At 33.7% G+C, this 26,789-nt stretch overlaps 2 protein-coding genes and 1 long non-coding RNA gene across 3 annotated transcripts; 2 read left to right on the forward strand and 1 right to left on the reverse strand.

Moving 5' to 3' along the window:
• Positions 1 to 2,487: 2,487 nt before the first annotated feature.
• On the forward strand, positions 2,488 to 14,505 carry LOC109533652 (juvenile hormone esterase). Its single transcript, XM_019899033.2, has 11 exons — positions 2,488 to 2,741; positions 6,987 to 7,118; positions 7,600 to 7,743; positions 7,797 to 7,947; positions 11,725 to 11,984; positions 12,041 to 12,163; positions 12,220 to 12,391; positions 13,553 to 13,728; positions 13,861 to 14,008; positions 14,063 to 14,198; positions 14,253 to 14,505. The coding sequence occupies exons 1-11, from the start codon at positions 2,661 to 2,663 to the stop codon at positions 14,437 to 14,439; spliced, it is 1,710 nt and encodes a 569-aa protein (XP_019754592.2). The 5' UTR covers positions 2,488 to 2,660; the 3' UTR covers positions 14,440 to 14,505.
• Positions 4,525 to 5,462, reverse strand: LOC125504252. Its single transcript, XR_007281372.1, has 2 exons — positions 5,245 to 5,462; positions 4,525 to 5,193 (listed from the first exon to the last, which is right to left on the reverse strand). It is a non-coding gene; the product is annotated as an uncharacterized LOC125504252 (long non-coding RNA).
• Positions 14,506 to 17,524: 3,019 nt separating the features above from the next.
• LOC125504230 lies at positions 17,525 to 19,186 on the forward strand. The gene is made up of 5 exons (XM_048665918.1): positions 17,525 to 17,758; positions 18,032 to 18,131; positions 18,190 to 18,285; positions 18,742 to 18,897; positions 18,977 to 19,186. Exons 1-5 carry the CDS (start codon positions 17,577 to 17,579, stop codon positions 19,028 to 19,030), a joined length of 588 nt encoding a protein of 195 aa, XP_048521875.1. The 5' UTR covers positions 17,525 to 17,576; the 3' UTR covers positions 19,031 to 19,186.
• Positions 19,187 to 26,789: the final 7,603 nt, after the last annotated feature.

Below are 26,789 nucleotides of genomic sequence, written 5' to 3' on the forward strand. Positions count from 1 at the left end.
CAAAGGCCTTTTTCATTTGTTTCCAAGCTGTTCTGTCTTTCGCTGTACGGTACCATCTTCCTCCTGCTATTTTTTAGCATCATCCAACCATCGTTGTCATCGTCAAAATTATCTGTGGTCTGTAGACACTCCTACTTGTTTCCGGTGGTCTCCAGTGTACAAGCCTTTATACCCATCTGTCCGCACCTAGTCTGGCATCATGCCCAACCCATTCAAATTGACACCCTGTATATTCGTCAAAATCTAAAGTTTTGCCTGTTATTCTTATTTAGTTGTTCTAGCATGTTCTATAGCTCCTGAATATTTGAATTAATAAACACTATGTCATTGGCGAAGCGTAAATGGTTTAAAAAGGTATCATCAACGATTACACTTTTATTTTCCCACGGTAGCTTTCTAAAAAGTCTTCCAAGGCCAACGTGAAAAGTTTTGGGATATAGGATCATCCTGGTAAACTTTTTTAGTTATCAAGTCTTCCGTAATTTTCACACAGAAAGTAGCGCTCCTGTATACATTCTTAAGAAGAGATATAGAATATATCGAGTCAATCATTGCTTTATTCATCGCACACAGAACCGCCCATGTTTCAAAGGAATCAAGTGCCTTATGGAAGTCTATAAAGGCGAAGTGAATTGAAATATTATATTCCGTTGATTTCTCTATTAACATTTGAATGGTATTCAAGTTATCCATAGTGCTGTGTTCCTTTAGAAATCCAGCCTGCTCCACTGGTTGATATCAACTAACTAACTTGTTAGGCAGTTTATAAGGATCTTTGTTTATAAAGGTGGGACAGAAGGTCGATAATTTCCAATATCCGAGATGTCGTCAATTTTAAAAAGCAGAACAGCCCCGTTGTGCGTTGTGCTATGCTTCAGGAATGTTGCCTTCAGATGAAGATTTATTAAACAACACCTGTAGAATTTGTTTTATGTAGTATCTCCCTATTTTTAACCTGTCACGGTTTAGTCTGTCTTCACCAGGCGAGTTAGGGTTCTTTATCTGTCCTAGTGCCACCATTATCGCCTATTTGGTTACGTGAGGAAGTTATTCTGAACCTACATTGCAAATGATAACTTTCTGAACATTCGGATGGATCCAGCACAACAGAGGTGCTCATAAGAGTAAAATTCTGATCTGGGGTAGTCTGGACGATAACCCGCTTAATAATGTAACAAAAGTTCAGCACTCACTTCTTGGTTCAAAGCCAGTTCACGCTCTATCACAAGTAAAAACTTAAACACCAACACTTCCTACTTAAATATCAAAAGCTGAAGTAACCATTGATAAAAGAATCGAGTGATGTTAGAATGCAATGTACTAATTTATGGTGACACGTCGTAAGGAATGTCAAAAATGCCTGCCATGAAAAGTAACGTTAAACATGGTGGTGATTGGCAGCGAAGCCAAGTTCTTATATATGAATCTGTGTGTGTCAAAAGTGGACAACTCGGACCAGGTGTTCTACTCGCTTACCGACACTGCGATTGTGCTCGTCTACTCATTTTATTGTGCACTCTTTGCAGCATACTGGGCTCATATTTTGAGCAGCCTCTCGTTTTCGCTTGAGAAACTCGTGCTCAATTTGTGCCGATGTTTCCTGGCATACACAAGCACAAATTGAACTTTGGGCTGACAAGCGGCAGACCAGATATTTAATGTGCCCTTCCGTACTGTATAATTTAATATATACAGTAGTACAATGGTAGGGATATAGCTCTTCGTATCTAATTCAAGTGCATAGTTGCCTGGAAATTTTTCAGTTGTTGTGCAATGCTCCGATACTTCTAGAAGGCTCTGCTGCATTTATCTCCAATACCTGTTCCTCTATGTCTAAACCCGAGTACTTCTTGGTAGTCCACTACCTGCCTTAAATCCTGGAGCCAATCATCCAGTGTATCTAGCCCTTTGTTAATGTAAGTTCTTACAGTTTCTGCTATGTTACTGTGGCATTTCCGCATAACTAATAGCCTATCCTCATATTCGACATAGGTGTACATATCGATTTTTGTACTTTGAATTTTTAACAAAAAAGTACTTTTTCATGTAAAAAATGTTCATAATTTGAAGTAAAGATGGTAATTTTTTTTCGACTGCTTAAGTATTTCAATAAGCTACCAATCAAACAAGGGACCATTTCAAAATAATACTTAGTAACAAAGTTGAAATTCAATTTTATGAAAAAGTGAAACTCAATAACCCCTTAATATGGGTTACGCCAACTTTAAACCATCCTGTATTCATTTTGCGACCCAAATTTGCCATCAGAAGGAGTAATCCAATAATCTACCATCAAGAAACAATTAGATTTTTTAAACTGTATAATCCTCTACAAGTAAATAAGAACTTTCGGCTCAATTTTTTCACAAACCAGTATGTCTGGCGTTAGCGCTTGATGTGCATTGATTCCCGCCAATAACAGTGTCACATTACTGATACTCATCGAAATTTAAATAAATTTGCCAGCAATTTTCAAATGATGTCAAAACTTCCTTGAGAGGTAGTCACGGTCAATACCAAGCTAAATTCTTGCAAGTAGAAGTTATTATTTGTAAACGAGTCAGTGTTGCAATCGCCTTCAGCACGTGTATGTTCACGATCAGTTGAAGCATCTTTAATCGGATAAATAATATCAGAATAACAATACTTTTTTATTAATAATGTTCGGAGTTAAAAAAATGAGTTTATTCCTTGTTCTGATTCATAGTTTCCCGTGCTTGCTTGCTTTGGATATAGTGCCGGTAAGTCAGCGATTACGAGTTATATTAAAATTATTTTAAATGATAATTCGTCAATTGCTTTTCTTTAACTTGTCAGTTCGCATTTACCCGAGAGGTATAAAATTAGATATTTTATGTTTGTAACTACATCGGATGCACAGTTGAAAGTATTTTGGAATTTAAGAATAAGGAAAGTTAAATACTAATACAATAATTGTTTGTACGAAACTCAACAATCAAACATTTATATTGCATATTATATTTAAAAATTTTAAAAAAATTACATTTATTCTTTGTTGACATTATCATATTTATTTTTTTAAAGTTCACTGATCTCTTTCCATCTTCCAGTACTTCGTTTAAGATTTTCGAGTCATTCATATTTATAAAAAAAAATTGTATTTCTAGAGGAATCTTGTGTTGTTTCTCAATAAGAATGAACTACTAGTAAGAATGAAGCATAGCATTTTAGAATAATGCTTTATTTCTATAGATGGTAAGAACCAAGTTTATGTATCTATTGGCCTACTCCCGAGATCTATTAGCATTATTTCTTATGATTTTTGCGGTTTTCTTTCCATTTTACATGTATCATAGTAGTTAAGTTTTGTCATAGTTTTATTTTCAAAACCTATTTGGGAATTAAATAATTTTGTATTATAGATCAAAAGATTAAATTAAAATTTAATGGAATCAGGGCAGAAAAATGAATCGGAAAATGCAGGGCACTGCATTGTTGTCAGTTTATTTTATTCTTGCCTTTTGCTTCCAAATATTTGTTATTATTAATTCTGCTTTACGGTATTCATTGCAAAACAACAAAAATCAACGAATTGCTTAACTACAAGTTAAATATCTGTTTATATTAGTTATATATTGTATTCTTTAAAATTGGGCACAATTATCTATCAAGCAAGACGGATCTTTAAATGTGAATCGTTCTAAGAATTCCATTTTCCGTTTCAATGAAAAATACTTTAGTAAAAGTGCAAATGAATTCTCTACAATCCTCCACACACGGTTTTCTGGACAGATGTGGACAAAAAATGCTATTTTGAACTACTATTTGTACAAGTAGTTGCAGGAAGTTGAAAAATTTTGCATTTTTCGTCCTCTTCATCCCTTAACAGGATCCTGGAGCTTAATAACTAATACGAGAAAAATTATTATAAAACACTTTGTAAGTTCTTAAAATTCTCTCAGACTAGGAAATTTATGAAAGAACTGGCTGCAACTGAGACCCAGACATATTCAACGAATAAGAGCTACAAATTGGTGTTCTATCAGTTTTCTTGTGGCTTCTAAAGTCTAAAAAAACCATATGCGGTATTTGTTCAATTCTTGATGCAGACCTGGAAATAATTCAAGGCAGAATATTATATTTACCTTCTCAGCTTAAAAGCCAGTAGGGCTGTTCTCAATTGTTTTATTACTACTGCCAAAAATTGGCTCAAACTGTGTAGAATAATCAAAAATTCGGCTTTAAACTTTAACTTTTGGCTTTAAAATACAAAAATATTTATAAATGGCTAGAGTCTAAAAATGTTTGCAAATGCATCAATTACGATTCTGGTCACGTACAGCAATATTTATAGGTAATTAAAATGAAAAGCCTGCAATTATCTTGAATTTTACTTAATTATTAAATTGATTATATAGATACCGTAGATAGTTCAATTCACGCGTTCTACTTCATTGAGAAAGAAGTATTTTGATAATTATTAATTTTTTAATAAGCAATAAAGTGTTGAAGCATGTTCTCCAATTTTGAACAAAATTAAAGACAGGAATAAATACAGTAGAATCATGATGAAATAAACCAATTTAATTTAGATGATTGACACATATTTTGATCATTGATTTCTCCAATAAAATATCGTACATATTATTTTATTTTGGGCTCTTATAATAAATGTCCATTGCTTTTCGTGTATTTCCATGTGTTAATTGAAATGGAGCCATTAAACCGAATTACGGGGACTTGCAAATGTACTTGAAACTTGTTTTTGTATGATTCGAGTTTTTATTTGTTCCTTTAATTATTAACTCACTTACATTGTGTATGTGCAATATATCGAGTCAAAAAATAGCCAAAACAGTTAACAAGAGATGATTTAAATTAGCTTTGAATTACTGAAATATTCCCAATTAGAATGTCTGTAATCATAGTTTCAGTGTGAAACTTTAGACTGGAAAAATTAGTGGTAGTAAATGGACAAACAGACAGTAAGGGTCGTATTTTCTATGGACTTTCTAAAGCTCATGATGTTATTGGAGACACCAGTAATTAGAAGAGTGAAAAAAGTCAAAAGGAAAAGATTTAAAAATGTGTGACTTTCTTGGGAATTAGGTCAACTAGACCGAGAAGCATCTTTCAATTATTCGATATCGGTCAAGAAACTGGAACTTAAAAGAAAACGATGATCACATGAGATTAATCTAGCTCCTCGTATCCGAAAAAAATCCGTAGTAACTGAAAAAATACTGTAAGTTCTCAGAAATGTGCTATTAAATTTAAGTTTACCTCCTTGAAGCCGCCGATTTTCTCATTCTAGTGATATTTTATTTAGTGTTTGAAAACTCTCCAAAATTTGCTATTGTATTGCACACCTTTGTGCTTAAGTGCGCTGAGGATTACTGCTTGCCTTTTTATTTCGTTTTTTATGGATTATTGATTGGATGATTACTGATTTATTAATTTTTTATTATTCATTATTACTAGATTGACAACTTCAGTTTTTCATTGTTACACACCAAAAAACCAGAACAAAAATAAATGATAGGACGCCGAACTGGCACGTTCAGAAATGTTCTATCCGCGCCAACAGCTATTAAAGTGATATTCTGGGCAGGCTTGAAAAACTTTTGGTTTTTCCTTAACAACGTCAATTGCTTGTAACTGGAAACTTCCACAAGTTCCTTAATAAAGTGATTTTTTCCCACTTAAAGAAGCCGACTTTATCTTTCGAGTGGTGTGATAGGCCGCATTCAGCAATGTTTGGTTTTTCCTTGGTTTTGAAAAATACGTATTATCCTACGACCAATCGCTTCACAAAAAACTCTCAAAACGTTCGCATTGGAGTGAGGTTTTCCGCATTGAAAGCAGCAGATTTTTCTTTCGAGTGATATTCTGGGCGGGCTTGAGACATATTTGGTTCTTCCGTGACAATTTTTTGTTTAATCCGTCTATCTATAACACTGTCCAATCGCTTCCCCTTAGTAACTAAAAACAACCCGGGAACTCCCAGAAATATCCTGATCAAGTGAGTTTCTCTTCACTTAAAGCAGCCGTTTTTCTCTTCCGAGTGATGCTATGAACCGCATTCCATTGGTTTAAGTTCTCCTGATTTAAAGCCGCAGACTGTCTGTTTCGAGTCATATTCTGGGCAGGCTTGAGAAATGTTGGTTTTTCTTTACATTTTTCCATTGGGCAATTGCTTCCCTTGAGTAACTGGAAAAATACTGAAAACGCTCAGAAATTTTCCAATAAAGTGAGTTTTTCTTCACTTAAGAAGCCGATTTTTTCTTTCGAGTGAAGTTATGGGCCGGATTCAGAAATTTTGTGCTTTTTCTTCGAGACACAAAGAGAAAGCAGCTATACCTTTAGTGTCTTATGCCGTTAAAGAAATGTTCTTTCTGCACATCAAAACAAGTAAGTTAAGCTGAGTGTAGCGCAGTATAACAAAATAGTCCACAAAAAAGAACTCAGGAAATCTTTAGCACAAGGTTATCTGCAAATAGCAAAGCTCAGAACGTCACGTGAAAACGACATGTGATTATTATACGTCTAAGTTACCAACTTTATCACGTCAAATCGACGTGATTATCACGACAACATGTCACAAAAACAATTAGAATGCCTCTACTTGTGTTCTAAGTTAGTTATTAGCTTAAAATATAGTTTACAATCTTGTATCATGGAAGTTTCTGTAATAAATTATCAATTAAATAATACTAATTAAACTTCTAAAAAACTTATATCTATTAGTATTGTTGGTTCAAACCAACTAGCTTTTAAAGTTCAATATTTGACCAAATTCTTTGCACTCTACTAATATGGAGTTTTCCTTCAGTTTCCATTAAAACCAATCAGCATAGGGTTTATTATAGATATTTATTTCTGGAAATTCGTTCCTATCTCATTTTCAGATATTTATTGTAAATCCGTATCGGTCGCATTCTGTTTTTGAAATGATTACTGGTGTTAAAAAAACAAATGTGAAGTTTTGTTATTTAAAAGATATCAAACCAACGTTTTTATTTTAGGATGACCTCCAAATTAAATTAGACAATGGTATACTACAAGGAAATAAGAAATATATGAAAAATGGTAAAACTTACTTCAACTTTCAAGGAATTCCATACGCTGTTCCACCTTTAGGCAAATTGCGATTTAAGGTAATATGAAAATGAGGATACAAATTTTGACAAATGAGGTCAATTGGCTAACTACATATATCAAAATGTTAATTTTGAGAATTACGTTAATATACTAGCATATTAATCGAATGTATGTATGTTATCAGCTTATACATATGATTTCCAAACGAACATTTTAAGATTTGCAAATAGATGCGAATTAATCAAACAATATTAAAAGCAATGACTCCGCTCGACTAAGTCCAAAGAAATTAATGCGATTTATCGAAGTATTTCTTTGGACTATTACTACTAATTATTCGATTATTGATTCACATTTCGCGTCATCAGTTTATTCAGAATTAATTTAGTTTAATTTTCTAAAGCTTAAAATAGTCTAAACCGATGATCCCGTCGAGTAAAATTATTCAACCAGAATCAAGGTAAATTAGGAACAGAAAATTATAGCAAATTGTGACAGAAAATAAAAATCAATTAACATAGGTTTCAAATTTTTTAGGATCCAATTCCCTATAAGAAATGGACTGGGATTCTAAACGCCACACAGTTCGGTTCTAACTGTGTAGAAATGAGATTGCGTCAAATGACTTACACAATTATTGGTCAAGAAGATTGTTTGTATTTAAACGTATATACTCCACAAGTATGGGTATTGTCAAAGATAATAAAGCAGATTTTTGTAGCGACTGATTTTAGAATCCTCATGCTATTAGGAAACTTCTCCCAGTCATGGTATGGGTTTACGGAGGATTTTTTCGCGAAGGTTCTGCCAGTTTCTACGGACCAGACTACCTTATGAATGAAAGTGTGCTGATAGTCACATTTAATTATAGAACCGGCTTTTTTGGTAAGCATTATATACGAGTAGAAGTGTAAAAGGAATTGTGTTTTTTTGCGATGGTGGATAAACAGTATACTACCATAAAAAATATATAATTCGTTACAGTTTTCTGGACACGTATTCTGTATGGTGCACATTGCGTACTATTTTACGTTTCCAGATTTGTCATGCACCTATTGTATATACGTGTGTGTCATGCACCACTAAAGTAAATGTATGGAAAAATTCAATTTAAATTAAGCGCATAACTTTTTTGTATCAAATCCTCAAAAGCGTCTATTGCAACTTTGATTACAATTTTCCTCTTTGGAATTTCATATTTATTTAATGAGTCAATCATCAACTTAACATTCAAAAATGTAAACATGAATTTCTTATTTTTTGATTCTGCACATAAGCCTGACCTAACAACTAGACACGCATATCTTTCTTTTGTTTTTCTTCAAGTTTTCCTAACCATACCTAAAGTTTTCATCAGTAAAACTGGACACACTGTATTTGTATTACCTTATGCGTTGCGATAAAGATATCAAAATTTATACAGAGTGAGTTTTTTAAAGTGTTACAAGGCTATATCTCAGGAACAGTTTTGTAATATATTTCAAAAATTTTTGGAAAGTAATAGATAGATCAGGGACATGTTTTAACATATTTTAAATTATTCTACTCAAGCGCCCTCTTTGAGAGGTAAACGCAAGTTTGAAATTTTAATAAAATTATTTTTTTTTATTCTTAAATTTTATTCTACATGAAAAACTACGTATGTGAACAACTTTTTGCATGGTTTACTCATCTGGTTACACAAACATCATTTACATTTTATTGAATATAAATACAATTAAACATGTTTAAGTCAGTGGTTTTCCAATTTGTGATTTATATCCATAGCAAAGCGTAAACTGCAAGCGTTAATTGAGAATTTAGATGTTTTAACGCTCTTTTCCTCAAGTTATTGTAATTAAACATGAAAGAAAATTTTAATATGGAAGTTGACATGTTGTTAATTTTGGGAGAGTGCAGAAATAATTACAGAGAAGCTGCGTTATGGTGGGCGCAAAGATTTCCTATCAATCCAAAATCCCACTTGGCGTTTAAAAGGTTAAAAACCAGAGATCGCACTGGTGGTTTAAGGGAAAAAACGCTAAGACGGAAATGTACTGCAACAAACGAAAATCTGGCAGTAAGAGTTTTAGAAGACGGCGTTCTAGACCCGAAACTGGCCTGTGAGATATCCAGATTTGACTCCCCTCGATTTTTTTGTGGGGTTTTATAAAAGATAATGTGGTGGCCACTGCACCCACCACCTCAGATGATAGGAAGGAGAGAATTCGCCTTGCCTGCTTGTTAGTGACACCTGAAATATTTCCGCGAGTGCAAAATTCTGAGGAGAAAAGACTGATGTCTTTGGAAGTTGAAAGCAGGCATTTTGAATATATCTCCTGAAAGATAGTTGAATACTATTAGTGGGGTCATAATTTAGTAAATTGATTTTTTAAATGTATGTTGCACGTCACAATTCCGGAACTAAGTGATCAACTGGCATACATATTTGTACACATACATAGTTTCTCGTGCCGTTTTCAATTTAACAATAAAAAATACATCATTCCACTTAAAATTTTAATATTGCCTTGACCTCTCATAGGGGGCGCTTCAGTAGAATAATAAAACACTTGGTAAAATACGTCCTCCTACCTATTTGTGAGTTTCCCAAAATGTTATAAGGATATGTGAAACCGTTTCTGAGATATAGCCTTGAAACGCTTTAAAAAACTCACCTTGCATATGAATAATAACAGTTTGACACCAAGTAAATTGAAAATTTAAGGATGATCGAATACGAAGAAAAGGCAAGAACGCAGACAAATCTGTATAATTCTGAATAATTTTCTGTAAAGCAATGGTTGATTTACAGAATGATGTGGTGTTCATTCTGTGTTATTTCAAATTAAAAAAATAATACCTTTTGTATCCTTTTCAATAAAGATTTTCAATGGAGGTATTAGACTTCAAACATACTAACGATCAGATTAATCTGGTATTCTGAGACCGAGCGAATATTTTTTTTTCTGATGATTGGTTAGGAAGATCAGAGATAGCTTTGAGATAAATGTGTAATTTAAATCCATTAACCAAAATTTCGTTTCACAGTCAACAATTTCAAAAAAATCTTCTCCATAACGGGCACCATAGGAGAAACCAAATAGTCCGATATGTATAAATATCTTCTATGAGAACGTCTATGTGAAGAAATTTCTGTGATTTTGCCCCTATCCGTGACTACTTCTCTTTGGTCGTTTTTCATTTAACGTATTGTAATTTTTCCCTTCGAGAGTCCGCAGCGCATTCTAATATTCTAATGGCCTTTTTCACTCACCTATTCGAGTCCGCATATCTCGGCAAGTCTCTGCTTGACTCCCTTCGCCCCCTGATCAAAACCTCAGATTCTGGGCTGATTTTTGTAATTGCTGACTTCTGCAGCGCATATACGACTCTCACTGCAGTTCGGATGTTTGTGGTGATTTTCGTTGAGGACGCGTTAAAATCCGTTTTCCGTAGCTCCTCAGTTGGTCGTATTAGTCTTCTTCCTTCCCTTTAAGCTCCGATATTGTGGAGAATTTTCTTTTCCATTTGGCGTTTCCTCTCTAGCCGAGTGTCAATTTGGATTATTGATTTTACCATTCGGTGGTTGCTGCCTGAATCAGACTGCGACATCCGAACATAGGCGTCTGTGACTCAGACGTCGTCAATTTCGTTTTTTACTAGAGGTGGGCGCGAACCTTTCTGTAATCTGTATGCTGAGTTTGCTGTCAATCCTGAGAACTGCATAGATGATTCTATCTCAGACCGCCCTTGTCTTGGTAACAAGATGTTTTTTTTCCTTCTGTCGATGCACCGATCTGCATGCACATCGGAGTTTCTCTGGAAGCGAAGGTGCCCTGATTTCATTTCCGTTGCAGCTTCCTTTCTCCTAATTTCACTAATTCCCAGCACTTCCCACCTAATGTTCTGTTTGCCTGAGGTATTTTTGTTTTGAAGTTATATATCTTCGAAAATGCCACGCTTGCCAGGCGGCGTGTTGGCGAGTACCTGTTGGATCGTTGGAGCTATTTAGTTTCACTCCTGCCGTTCAAGCAAATTTGAATGGAATAAGAAGGTCACTGAAAAGCCGCCAAGATCATAACTTCCGCAGATTTTTTTATTGAGATTGCGTTATACAAATCGAGCACACCTCCTAGAAAAGTGCAAGTGGCCCTTTAGAGCGGGAATGCTCAGATAACTCAACAAAAATTATTTTAGATCCCGACTGTCGTATTACAAAAACAAATATGTGAGATAAACACTACTGTAGGCCTCCAGTTGGAGCTTTCTTGCAATGTTTCCAAATGGAGAAAATTTATTAAATAAACTGTTTCAAGTAGAAGTCTGTTTTGATAGAAGTATAAGCGTATGTATTTAGATAACTACTTAGATTAGGTGTAGAAGACTTATAAGCATCAATTGCTTGGAGTGAGATGAGTAATTCAAGGAAATTTAAACAAGTTATTAAAATTTGAAAATATTCAATTATTTGTGGGATATTTTGTATAAATTAATTTTCCATTAGAATACTTTCAACTAAAAATATAAATGGATAAACCCGGGGCTTTTCTGAAAAAACTGACCTTTGAAATTAGAATGGATTTATTTCACATATTTACACCATTCTGTGAATTATTTTAAATTTCTTCATCGACTTCCAATTAATTTCATAAACCTTCTTACACATTTTTGATGCTCCAGGTTTCTTAAGTACCCAAGACAATATTGCTCCAGGCAACTATGGGTTGAAGGATGTGGTTTTAGCTCTGAAATGGGTTAAAAAAAATATCATTAAATTCGGTGGTGATGGCAATAAAATTACGGTCTTTGGTGAAAGTGCAGGGGCAGCAATGATTGGATATATGCTAATATCCAGACAATCCAGAAATTTGTTTCACGCTGCAATCATGGAAAGTGGCACACCATTGTGCCCTTGGGCGCTACATCGAAACGCTAGAAAAGTGAGGAATAGATAGATTAATTTAGTTTTCTAAGCTGAATTTATTTTTATTTCTAGGTTGCGTTTGATCTTGGTGTTGCCTTAGGATTAACCACTAATAGCTCTTCAACGCTCATCAGGTTTCTTCAAAGCCAAGATCTTCTTAAATCTAGTTCGCACATGATCAGAGTAAACTTACTGGTAAATCTTTAAAAAGTTTTTATAGACGAAATGGAATAGCACCTTGTTTTTTTCAGAATTTTATTGAAGTGTTCGATAATGGAGGACCATTTGGTCCAGTGATTGAGCCAGAAAGCAATCAGGCATTTTTGACTAAGGACAGTTTTAGGGCATTTCAGAAAGGGGACTTTCAACGAATTCCTGTAATTGTGGGAATGAACTCGCAGGAGAGTAAATATTTGAACTCCCGTAAGTCATTACGTGTATTAAATTCGTAAACTCGCTATTTTGAGATCGTTTTTTTTTTCATTTGCCTTTCTATAAAGGCCAAGGCCTTAGTATGATGCTCAACGTTTATAACATTATTTAAGTTTTGTTTAATCCAAATGGAGACCGTTACTTTGCTGAGATTAGGCTGAAATTTGACAATAAAACCAGTTTATTATTTCCTAGGACCCGTTTGAAAATGTACGTTATTCAACTAAGGTTTCACGTTTTTTCATTATTTTAAGACCTACCTTGGTCAAACAACAAAGTCACAACAAGTAACAAAGTTTTGTAAAATCATAGAGCTCTTTAAGACTTTTCAAATTAAATAAATGTTAATTGCAAATATACCTAGATCGGCCCCCATATGAAAAATTGATTTTCTGTCGTATTTAAAATATATCTTGCATGTTTCGATAACATTTGAAACAGCTGAGTTGCCGTTCTGATGATTGTTGTCAAATGACTTTAAAGCACACGCATTGACTTGAAAAAACAGATACATGGATCAAATTTCGGGATTGAAATAAAGGCGAGATAAAAAGTGTACGGATTTCTGACGAAGTTCAGTGTTCGGACACACTGAAGAAATAAAACTGAGAATTTTCGATGGTCTGTCGAAATTGGCTTATCAGCGTTTTCTGTACGGCTTTTTTCATACACCCAAAGGTCTTGTTCGAAAATGTAAAATATTTTTTAGAAAATTATTTTGTATTATACGTATACAAAACTTCTTTCATTGAATGCATTTAATTGTTTTTTTAATAGTCTTAAACAGTATTTACCGATAAATATTTTAAATACCTCTTCAATAGTACCTCTGAAATAGAGAATCTCAGAAATTTTAATTTGCTGTTTAGCTTTCATTTTAAATTCGTAACTTCTAAAAACTTGAACGTGAACCACACATACATAATGTATACCTCGTGTTCTTAAAACGGACTATTTCTTATTATCCTTTTCAACTATTTTAAGTTTTAATTCTGGAAAGCCAGAATATAGGTTGGAACATAAATTGAACTTTGAACCGTTCTTGATTTGTAGTGATGGAAATAAGAACTTTTATTTGTTCGGATGTTGTTGAAAAATTTATGATTGTATGTAAGTAGCCGTTTGAGTATTTCTCATTATTTCCCATTTTAGTTCTTCCTAGTACGCGACCAATTTTGTTCTTGTACGATGTTAGTCCTAGTTCTCTAGCGCGTACAGCAATGAATGTGAAGTACCCGAGAAATAAAAGTATTGTGGGAGCCAAAATAAAACAATTCTACTTTAAATACAACAGTTTTATTCGGGGCACTGACGCCGAATTTGCTGAAGTAAGTAGCAAGTAAACAATTATAACACTTTCAAGATAAAGTCTATTAAACCTTCATTTTTTTTTCTCAATTTAACTGACAACCAATTGCAAAACAATTAGATAACTACCTAACCACTTAAATTTGTTTCAGTATTTTAGTGACGATTTATTTGTTCGTCCTATTACCAAAACTGCCCAGTTAATGTCAAAATATATTCCTGTGTACTTTTACGTGTACGACTTTGAAGGAGCTATGGGCAAACTCTGGCTAGAATTTGGATCAGCAGAAAACAATAATGGTAACGCCTATTTTAACAATTGCAAATAATGATTTTCTTCAAAATGTCTTTCAGTTAAAGGGGTTGCACATGCAACGGAGCTCTGGTACCTGTGGAAAGCTGGTTGGACTAAACAGACTTTCCAGAATACCGAAGAGGAACTCACTTCCGAGCGACTAGTTAAATTGTGGACAAATTTTGCCACCTATGGGTAAGATTTTTTTCAAGTTTTACAGGCTGGCAAGATAATTGAATCTTTCTGTAGGAATCCTACGCCGGAACCACAAAGTAGCCTTCAAAATTTGAAGTGGCCGAAAGTACAAACATTTGACCAAGAATACCTCTACATTGGAAAGGCTCTTAAAGTCGATAGAAATTTTAAAAAAGCTAGTATACAGTTTTGGGATAATTTGTATAGAAATTACTCAAACGGGCCGTTTGAGACTTATTAAGAGCATGTCTATTAAGACGAATGCTCACAAGATGTGATAGAAAATTATAAATTATTAAAAACAGTAGGATATATTTTTTCTTTGCGTTCTTTTTCCCAGTTTTCCCCCGTTTCCTTACCAGTAGAACGTGTTCTAACATTATTTTTATATAATTATCTAACTCAGAAATGACTTGAGTTTGAGGTCGAATCTAAAACTAAATATATATAATAATTGCTTACAAAAGTTACAGAACTAATGTTTTGTCAATTAGCTTGAAGCGTTCTATTGTTTATCTTGCAGTAAATCTATCAAAGGTTTGAATTATATCCAAGCATGAAACGGATAAAGGACGAAAGACTAAGATAATTGTGGCTGTCTATTGACTTGATCACTGTTATAAATCTGTTAGAATAGATACTTTTGCATTGGTTGATTCGTCTGTTCTAAAGCAACTTGTAAATTTTCAGACGGTATGGAGTGGTCTGATAAAGTGTCCAGTAAGTAATGTTATTTAGTGTTATTAATTATTAAGAAACGGGTTATATATAAACATGAAAAATAATTCGATTATCATGTGTTTTTATTTTTCATGCAATTTTTTCAGTAAACTTATTGCCAGATGTGTACCAATTTATAATGTTATCACGATCTACAAGGCACTTGATTAAATTAACTATGCTTGTGTCGGCATGCATCATTATCGTAGAAACATACTATTTTACAAAAAAGTTCAATGCAGACCTTCTTCAGTATGCTGAGCGTTACAGTTTGTCTCTTTATGTAAGTATACTCGGCATCCATGGTGATTCACCTTCGATGGCGCATTAAATTAATTAATTAAAAAACGTATTTCAAAAATTACCTTAACGTTTCGATGGCAAGTCTTCTTTCGTTCTGAAAAGAGCCCTGAAAAAGAGTATATTTATAATTTCTTTGAGAAGGTTAAGTGCATACAAATCTGTAAGAAATAGATCGGACTTCGTTTTTTTTTTAATTGTCAATTCTTTCACTTTGATTTAAGTACCTATAATTGTTTAAAAAAGTTAAAAAATTTAAGAAGAACTTTTGCTGAAATTTAATTTAGGTGTATGTTCCTGATCTACTTCAAATTATCGCATAGATAACCATGTGAGGTTTAAATTAAATGAACATCAGGCAACACAATTATTTTAATTTAGTTGTTATAAAATGGTAAAGTCATAAACTTTATTTGTATGAGTAGTATTTCTATGCCAAATCGTCGAAGTAGTCTAAAAATTTTCTTTATTAATGTCTACTAATCCATTAGTTTCCATAACTATTCATAAAAGAAAGTTGGTTCTTTTGTTATTTTCTAATAGTGGTTCTTTATAGTTTTGATTATAGTCATGAATGACATAATTTGAAAATATATTCCGTTTTTGTTCCCCGTCATTACAACTTGAAAATACACCTTGAGTATTTGGCCACCAAATCTGTGGTTTAAATTTGTAATTATTCATGAAATTTGTTTCAAAAATTTCCAGGATTATTTTACTGCAAAAAGATGAAAAGGCGACCCCACGGTCATTATTATACACGCAAATCAATAATTTGATTTCGATACATTGCTGATGAATTTTTCAATTATAGTTATGGGGAACAAGTCGTTTAATGAATTTTTCAGATATCTTAATAATAAATAATCCAAAATTTAAGTCTCTATTGAAAGGTACAAAGCAACCAAATTAATCTTATTACTCGATATACTAATCAACCAAGAAAATTTTAGACAATTTCAAAACTTTTGTATATAGAAAATATGTACAAATAGATATTTCATTTTTAACCAATCACCCGAAAATGGTAAAAATAGGATTGTAAAAAATTTTATATGATAAACTAAAACTAATTTATAGTGATTCTGATTTTACCAAAGAAAAACAATTTTTCAATAATGATTATCAAAGTTTTTTTAACAAACGTTTTAATGAAATTGAAAATCCAAAATTAAAACATAATGAAAATAAATATTTTAGAACTTTTTCAGTCCATTTATCGCGGGATTTTCAGATGAAAGTAAATTAGTATGTAACAAGTACAATTTTAGAACTTATAGTCAACATTGAACATAGAATTGGAAGCAAAAATTTGAAAGCAACAAAGTTCGAAAATCATGAAAAACTTAAAATTCGGAAAGCGTAATTTATCAAATTATTTGTCAACATGATAAATTTAATATAGGGTAATTTGAGAGCAAAATATACTTAAAAAAACAAAAAAAAATGAAGTAAAGAATACCAATCATACATAAAAAACATGCGTTTGATGACATACCACCAAAGTCAATGAGATGTTTAAAAATTCTTCAAAATTTTAGCGGTGGACCCATCAATAAATAAACGTAAAAATAAAAAAGGTGCATTCATTTTACTAGTTCAAGATAATTGCGCTTCCTTCCGTTCGTTTAATTTCAGCCACACATGTTATCTTCGCTATGCTAGTCCCAATCCTTGGGTCCCCTTAAATAGAGGAGAAAGAGAAAAGAGGAGGACGAGCAACAACATCGATAATAACCATAGTTCGTCTGGCCCGGATGATGGCACCCTGTATATTCCTGATTTTTTAAACGCTATTATCGCTATAAAATTTTTCCAAGTGAATCGCTAAGAACGACTCAATTATAGTATTTACAAAATGAGACTTTAAATGTGATTGACAACAAAAGATTCTGCTAGTTATGATGTTAAATGCATTATGGCAATGTACACCTTTGAAATAATCCGAAATGCATGTTCCAGGCATGCATTATTACATCGTTATACCCAAGAATGATGAAGGCGCTGATGATAAATTTGAAAACTCTTAAATCATTATTTTACGTTTCCCTGGAAGACGTCGACGCACAAACTAAGCAAAATATATTTTCTGCTCGAACAAGGTGTTCAATTGTATTTAAAATGTTATGCATGGCCTCTATCTTATGCTTTTCCGTTTGTAATTATTACTGGCTACAAAATAAGGATTCTTTACTGGCAATAGAAGTACTACATAAATATGTTTCCAAAGGTAACGAAACCTTAGTTACTCAGTTTGACGCTAATAGTTCTGTTTTAGATTCAATACTTACTAAAGTAGCGTACTGCTTGATATTTATCATAACTGAAGTGTTATTTATTCCGTCCGTTGCGTCTCCAATGTACTTTGTGTACGTTCATTTCCACATGGAAGTAAAACTGATGATGCTAACTTACTACGTTACCACAATAGACACAATGAATTCTGCAGAGATTGCCACTCAAAGTACAAATCACGAATATTATAGAAATATGATGACGAAGTTAGCCATAATAGTAGAAAAGCATTCCGTTATTAAAAGGTAAAGAACACGTCAAGCAAAAAAAAATAAGTCGCATAGGAAAACGTTTGGCTTTCTTTTGCCAACATTCCAAACCTATATTAAGAAAACTGGACAACGTACATTTATCAATACTTCGCTTCATAAATTTGAAAGCACAATCACTTTATTTTGACCAAGAGATTTGTATCAAACAAAAGCTATGCTTAAATTTGAAAAAATGTTCAGCTTTTGTATTTGTTTAAATTGTTTTTTATTTAATTTGAGAAAATTTGTTAAAATTGTCTATTTCAGATACAACAATGCATTTGCTAAACAATTGCAGCTGCTATATATGTTGTATATTTGTTCTGGAGTTATTTTTGGTTTGTCAGCTGTTTGTACTCTAGTTTCGGTAAGCTTATTTCAAAAGTAACTTATGCCTTCTAATAAGGTTTTTATTTTAATTTTAGCGACCATTCAAACTGATTAAAAGTTTGTCCACGTGGATTGCATATGTTGTATTTTCAATGTCCCTCACTCATGTTAGTCAGTGCTTTGAAGACGCTGTAAGTAGTAGAAAAGAGTGGTGTTAAGTCAATTAAAAGTGTGCATTGTCCATTTAAACGTTTTCTAATTATTTCTAATTTCTAATACGATACAGGGCATAAAATTACCTTAAAATTAACATTTTGGTTAATGTTTTTGTTATTTTTCCTGTACTGCCAAAGTGTTTTATTACCCTATATTTAGTGTTTTTAGTAAATTAAACCGAATTTAAATAAATTGAATTAAATTTAAAATTAGTGTGTCTATGGTAATTCAATAAAATAATTTTCTTTTGAGTGATGCATATAAATGTCTGGAACATTTAGCCATCATTATATTAAATTAAGTTAAGTTAAGTTCAGTATGTGTACTTATTCACTGTTAACAAACTATTAAAAAGTCCAACTAAATATAAAATATCAAAATATATTGCGCTTTTAATTGTTAACAAAGTATTAATTATTTATATCTTCTAGAGTGCCAACCTGTCTGACGCAGTTCTGAATTTAAAGTGGTATAATTGGAACAAACCATGTCAACTGTCTTATTTGATATTAATTACGAATTGTCTGAAAGGAATGCCTGTATCTGTATTACTGCTATTTGATGCAAACTATAGTTTCTATAAAAAGGTATAGTACGACAGTGACATTATCGAACAGTTAGTATGTATTATTCGTATATATATATAAAATATATTGCGTTTTGCAGGTTACCAGGTTCTTATACACAATGGGAGGATTTCTGTACTCCATCAGAAAATGATTCTGATGTTGTTGCATCCTCGAGACAAAATTAGAAGAAGAAAAATAATGAGAGTAGTTCACTATCAAGAGCTAAAAATTTTTTAGAGCTAAGTTTTAGTAGTGGAATGAAATCGCCGTATTTTTCATAAAAGAAAATAAAACGCAGTTTACTTCACAGTATCTGTTTTACGTGTATCAGTATTAATTACTTTGAGTTGGAAAAGTTTTTTAAATTGTAAAACCAGAAGATAAAGTTATAAAAACGGAAAAATCCGCGCCTAAATATGAAACAGGGAAGATGGCATGCGAATGATAAAAGACATGAAAATGTGCTGAAGAGTGTAAAGGCTCAAAAGTAAAATTTCTAATATCCAACAATCGTCTGCTGTTGACAAATGAAAAAATAACCAGATGATATTTACAGTGTTTATCTTTCCGTGTTCAGGACGACACTTGCCATTATTTTGTTTTATTAAATAACGGGTGACAATAATTCTTCACAAGAAGTGTTTTCAACTAATGGAATTACTTAAATAAGCAATAAATAAATGGGAGATTTTGCAAATAATTGAGCACAAGGAAATTGTGCGGTCCGTATTGATATCTGGAAATAGCTGCAAAGTATTATATTCATATAGGGTGTTTTGGGAGGAAAAGGAAATATTTTGGAAATGCGTTCAGGAGGTCAAAACAAGATAAATACCCTTATGGTTTAATTCGATTCTCAGCTGTTTCTGAAATTAAGGTGTTTCTCATTTTTAACATTAGTTTTTGTGTCCTAGAAACTGGAATTTTTTGAAGCATAAGGATTGATTCTGAACGAGAGGAGGGTTTACATGCGGAAAATGAAGAGAATGTTCTGGATATGGCTGAAGAGAAACCAGGTGCTAGTACGAGTCGGATTAGAGATAAACTTCAAATACAATTTTCTATGGCCGTTTAAAAGACCTTTAGAAAAAGGGGTTTAAAGCCTTTCCAAGTAAGCGTGGGGAACACAGTGCAATTACGGATGTTGACGCACTGATACCGGCTAGTGCCGTCAATACAACGCGTCAACACATGTGATGCCGGAAACTCATAATACGATAAATTTTGGGACATAACAGACGATCTGTTGTAGGCCAGTAAGACGCGAGGTGTTAAAACATATTAACGCACAGAGCGAGATCAACACAAAAGCTTCACAGAACACAGTGTCATCATCAACATCATCACCACCATCATATTCGAATAGAAGGCGTACCGCCTATTCAGTTTCGATTTATCTGCGGCACTTCCTGTGAAGTTGATTGCCAACTGTCACGCCACCTCTTTGGTGGACGTCCAACAGGTCTCCTTCCGTGTGGGTTGTTGTTACGTACGATTTTGACCAGTCTGTCGTAATCCATTCTGTTACATGCAGATTCCATTCTCTTCTTCTCTTTCTTATCCATCTCACCATGTCGTCAGTATGGCACTTTGCTCTTATGTCCATGCTTCTCTGTCTGTCGTTCAATGTATATCCCGTTATTCTTCTTAGGACTTTCATCACGGTTATTCTTTATATACTCTTTCTTACTGATGTTTCCGCTCTTGTATCTGCCCCGTATGTCATAATAGGTCGCACGCATGTTTGTATTGAGGTATTTATTTTTCCATATTATATGTTTAGGATGTCCCGATATTGTGGCTGCTTTGTTTGTTTGTTTGCTTACTCACCTCTAATCCAAGAATGCTGTGCTTGTTATCTTGCATCCTAGGTACTCGAACGACATGGTTTGGTCGACGATGGTATGCTAGCTTACAGCGCAGATGTTTCCTAGGTACGGTCATGCATTTGATCTTTGTGTTAGAAATCTCCATGTTCAATTTCTTTTCGTGTTTGTTAAACGCGTGTAACATTCTTTGTAGGTTGTCTTCTGATTCCGCGATGAGTACGGCGTCGTCGGCATAGCATAATATGTCAAGTTTATGTGCGTCCATGCGATATCCTAATCCCACGTTCCGTACGGTTTCTATTAGTTGGTCCATAACCTTATTGAACAGTAGGGGGCTAAGGCTATCGCCTTGGCAGACGCCCTAGCTTGTTCCAATTTGCGTTGTGTTTGTGTTCATATATTTTATAAGTTTTATGTACTCTTTGGGCACTTTCTGGTTTTCCAGCCTGTTGAAAAGTACACAGTGTGTGATGAAATAGGCTTTTGTCGCTGACTCACTTTACTTGCTCAACTAGATGTTTAATAGACTTTTCTTGAGCCTAGGGTGGAGCTATTGATACTAGTTACTTGCTTTATCGGCCATACTTATATTATTCTTCTTTAGAACAAATCATGTGTATTTTTGATTGCACAAAATGTGTCACATCTACACGGCCAATAATCTTAAACTAATTCTAGCACAATGTTACCCAGACCTATTTAAACGTTCAACATATTCAAGTCTTCAAGAAGGCGATTATGACTTGAGAGTTAAATTTTGTGCATGGATCCAACAAAATCGAGACCTACACAGATACATTTTATTTACTGATGAAGCACACTTCTCTCGCGATGGAATCAATAGCTATTACGATAAAAATGGGTGGTTCGATGAAAATCTTCATGTATGACAGAAACTTTAAACATCGGTTCAAGTTTAGCGTGTGGTGTGGAAAGCTCAAGGACCAGTTGTTTGGTCCGTTTGTATTGAATCGACGTCGTGCGAGAGATGAATATTTTCGGTTTTTGGAAGACTTTTTAACGAACATGATGGACAAGGCGTCGCAAATTTTTCAACAATGAATGTACTCGTACTTTCAGGTCCGACCTATTTTAGTCTTTTTTTTTCTGTGATCGTTGGATTGGCAAATGAGGATCTCATGCTTGCCCACCGAGATAACTCGTCTTAAATCCACGGGATTATTGCCTTTGGTGGTGGATGAAATCAATATATGCGAAACAATAATAGAAACCGTTTTAGGACTACCCAATCGAATTTTCACTTCAAGCTGCTTGCTGTTGTATTGTAGTAGAAACCACAATACGAGAAATTAACAGCGTACGTCATTTTGAAGTTGGCGAAGATATTTTGGAATATATTCTAAATTAAGTTAATTTTGTTGTTTATATCACAATTATTTGATTTCAGTTATTTGTTATCACAGGAAACGTTATATCCGATTATTTTAGAAACGGTTGAGAATCGATTAAACCGTATGAGTTTAATCGTTTTATTTTGACCCCCTGGACGTTTTTCCAAAAGATTTCTCTGTCCTCGCGAAACACCTCGTGCATACAGGAAGTTAATATAATATGTGTTTTTGAGATAAACCTATAATTCTCGTTCAGCAGGTGTCAAACACAAAATATCACATCGTGTTAAGAAACTAAATCTTAAAACATGTAAAAAATTATATGGCTATGTGTCTCTCTAACGTTTCTGATTACTACTCATTATTTTTGTTTCAATCAGTTACTTATTGGAAACGTGTTGTATAAAGCCCTTTAAGAAGATCAGTCCTAAGTTGCTGAATTTAGAAAGTTGGATGAAAATATGAGGAATTTGATTCCTTTTTGTTTGCTTAGGAGGCTGACAAATAGTGTGATGATCTTTAGAAACAATCTGTTTTTAAGGAGACTGTGATATCTAAATACATTTTTTCCGACTGTGTCTAAAGCAAACCCGACCAAGACCTAAATGGATCATCACCCATCCTATTCAAATATTTTCTTCAGATCTATAGCTCAGTCTCCAGGTTTCCGAAAAAGCCGATATTAATGTTTTCGCATTGTACCATCTACCTGCGGTATCTACGTCTTTTCTGAATTTGTTTTAACCTGCGAAGTGTGATGATTTCGGCTAACCGTTATGCACATTTGGCATGTCTATTTATCTATTTTAGCCTATAATGTACGTCCACTCCCATTTCACATAAAATTACAGAAACCACACCAGCGCAAGATACCAAGGCTCGCAATCGAGAATGAAAATACCTTCCACGAAAACTTGTTTACAACAGTCGCTAGCCGTCAATATATAAACACAAACCGCCAAATAACTGAGACTATCTTAATAGAAACTAAATATATCAAAACCACCGAAAAAACACGAATATTGGATGTGGACTGAAACATTTGAAATAGTCAATGAAAGGCGTATACTCAGAAGTATAGAAGGCACAAAGACGATGCAGAAGAGATAAAAATAAATATTTCCAAAACATATATGTCGAAGAGCAACACCATTCTTAACACAATAACACTCGAGGCTTATTCTAATCAGTAAAGTAAATAAAACGCAAATTCTCTCCAAGACCATGGGATATAATGAGGAAAACCGGAGACATGGTCACGAACTTGAATGATGTTCTAGAAACCTGGAGGAAATATTGTGAAAGCCTATTCCAAGATAGAATGAATCACTAGCAACAGAACAATGGATGAAACTTCCATCCTAAAAGCAGAAATAGAACTGGCTATTAACAAACTTAAACCAAACAAGGCAGCAGGCTACGAAGTCATTCTAGCATAAATAATACAAGCAATGGGAGCGAGAGGTGTTGACATTTTTTACACCCTGTGCCAAAAAATCTGGTCCATTTTTCTTATGCCTCTACTTAAAAGAGGTGCGAAAACCCTGTATGGCAACTACCACCTGATATCTCAAATTTTGTGGCTTGTTTGAGGTCGTGGACTAAAGAACAGAAGAAGTTAAAAGACCACTATATGTAGGCTTTGTTGACACAAGCAAGCAAAAATTTTAAAAAAATTATTTTACTATGTTACGTTTGACCTCCAAAGAACCCATGACACTTACATTCGTTTTTTGATAGCACTAATAATTACCCTAAATTGGGGCACTAGGAACATGCCCGTATATGAGCATGCAACTAAAGTTAAACGGAACAATTTTACATTATGTGACAAATGATAGATAATGTATACTTTTACTTAGATTTAAAAAATAGAAAATCTAAAGTTCATGTATTTTAACAACGATTAAGCAAATAACATGGTGAATTTAAATCAATTAAACCAATTTCACAATCCTATAAATAGATCATTTACTTTAAACAATTATAGGTAATTAATTGAGAATATCGTTAAAATTAACAACGTCTATATTAGCCAAATCTTTTATCAAAATAGTAGTAGTAGTTGACTTCAAAATCATGTTGAAATGTCTTGTTACATTAGTTATTCTACTTATGTTGTCAAATGTATGCGGAAAAGACACGCCAAAACTCAATTTTGTAAGTTTTTTATAATCCTTAATTCGTTAGAAATTGATTTTATTGTTTCAAATCAATAATCCATAATAGATGGATATTGTTAGAATCCATGGCTACCCGACAGAAGTTCATGAAATTGAAACTGCTGATGGCTACCTCCTTGACTTATACAGAGTTCCACATGGTGCCGGAAGACATAACAAGGCCGCCAATTCGGTAAGAAGTCTTGACTTGCATCATTCAATTTTATGTAAATAACTACTTAACTGAAGAGACTTACAATTGATCTCAACATTGGTACTCATCAGCTTCAAACCTTCAAATTATATTCTCAAGTATTGTCATGAACTTCGTTCGAATAGCATTGACTATAAATATAGTGTCGCCATTACTATTCGTTAGGCTGGTAAAGCAATTGTCATTTGTTAACGATGGCATTAATTTAAATAAAACAAGTAACCACGAACAAATCACTTGAACTGTTTGCTTGCTATGTAACCTAAACCTTGGCTTTGTATCCTTACATCCAACCTTCAGGTATAATTCCTCATAAAATGTAATTGGTTCAAATCATTCTTAGGTTGCATCAAAGAAATTCATCTTTTTCGTTACACTAATCCGCGTCACTAACTGACAAATTAGTAAAAAGAAAAATACATATTTTATGAACCGAAAAACCCTTTAGCAGTTATGGAATAATAGACGAAACTTTACTCTCGATAATAATGTTAACGGCTATCAGGATACCGAAGCCAAGAGCCATTCAGAGCAGCAGTAAAAAGAATATAATTTACATTAATTTTAATATAAGTGTTCTATACACATAGTTCACTTCTAAAAAAGAAAAAAAATTAGATGCCACCGGAATTAGTCCACTTACACACCTCAAGTAGCCACTCGTCGTGCTGTCGCAATAAAAAAAAAAAGAAAGCTGGAATATCGGCAATGTTTAAACACTCTTTTAAGTAGCGACCTTTTATTTTGCTTTGTTGGATGCCATACAAAATGATCGTATTATAAAATGATAGGAAGCATGTATTTAAAATGCCCCTTGAACTGGTTCTTCTGGAAGCTTATGCTTTATTTATATCGGTTCAATATATTTCCAAACCGTGACAACTGCTTTGAAGGAACTAAAATTTTTAAGCTTGTCCAAAAAAATTTGAGTAATTAAGTGTTTCGGACAGAAGTTTTTTTACATTTGCGAAAGATTTTAATTCCGTGAAATTTAATTGAGCAAAATATTTCATATACGAAAACACAATCTACAGCAAATATCAAAAAAAAATTATTTTTTATAGATGTATTGTAAAAGTTTTATCGATTTTGTAATTTTCGAGTGATTCAGCAATGTGGGAGGAAGATTGTTCCGGTGTCGCAAAAGATAAAAACAAAAGCCAAAACTTTGGACGCTTCGCAAGAACTGAGCTTTAACTTTAGAACACCAGATAAAACTCAAGGCAATCTCTAGAGGAGCAAATGTGAGTCCTGGAAATTCGAATAGTAAATTATTGAGAACTGTTTTTGATACAAATTCACTATGGGATATTTTCTATACCTACGAAACTTCTCTGGATTATCGAACTCCGCCAAACAAAACTTTTGCTTTGCGAAATGAAAAACATACTGGCAGTGCAGAGTGGCAAAGCGAACACCATCAGTAATTTTCTCATAACTTAAAGCAAGGAAAATTGAAACTGAAATTTCGGAAATGATCAAAATTCTTGATGTTAAAACATTAAGTCATCGAGTCGAGAAGTTTTCGTCATATCGTACTACCATCACAGGATACTAAAGATTGATTGTTGGTTAACGGAAACATTAAGTCTCAATACTTCTGGATCAGCTGTTAATAGATTTCAGTGCTAAATACCACTAAATAGCAAATGAAGGTCAATAATGAAATTAACCCGCTAGAACTTATTGACAAATCGTTAAATCAGCAAATAGCTCTGAAAATGTATAATGCGTTAGACAAAAATGCATCACGCGTCCAAAAACGCAGACCGGAAGAAATATTCTTAGCCAAAAATTCGATATTCTTATGGACTACATATAAGCGTCCCCAAAACGAAACCTATGGTTTTCTCTAAGGTGCAAACACAAGCTGCCCCCCGTATACATAACAAGATCGTTGAGAACGTATCATCCTTCAGACATCTGAGGCAGTAGTGCGTGATAGTTGCGATTCGACGAAAGAAATACCATCAAGAATTGAACAGGCCAAGAGGACGTTTCTCGATATCAAGAACATCTTTATTATGCGTGACCTAGACTAGGGTCTTGGAACCCTAATGCTACGCTGTTCCTAATGTTACGTATTCAGGCCGAGTCACATCTATCCGATCCCAGTCCGATCCGACTCCGATCAGAGAACCTTCCGTCGATGACGAAATAATCGGATCGGTGCGTGATCGGAAAGGGGAAGCCACACATGTCCTACACGTTTCAGTTTCCGTTCCGATTTTTGGACGAGTGCAAATAACAGATTATCAAACTATTCCTAAGACTAAGTCCAAATGTATTAATTGGCTTTACCGTTTTTCATATAGACACTCGGATGGTTTACTTTGAATATCGAAAACTGAAA

This window comes from Dendroctonus ponderosae, unplaced genomic scaffold (genome assembly GCF_020466585.1).
Source record: "Dendroctonus ponderosae isolate FM_Combo_2020 unplaced genomic scaffold, Dpon_F_20191213v2 Dpon_F_20191213_4, whole genome shotgun sequence".
Taxonomy (NCBI): Eukaryota; Metazoa; Arthropoda; class Insecta; order Coleoptera; family Curculionidae; genus Dendroctonus; species Dendroctonus ponderosae.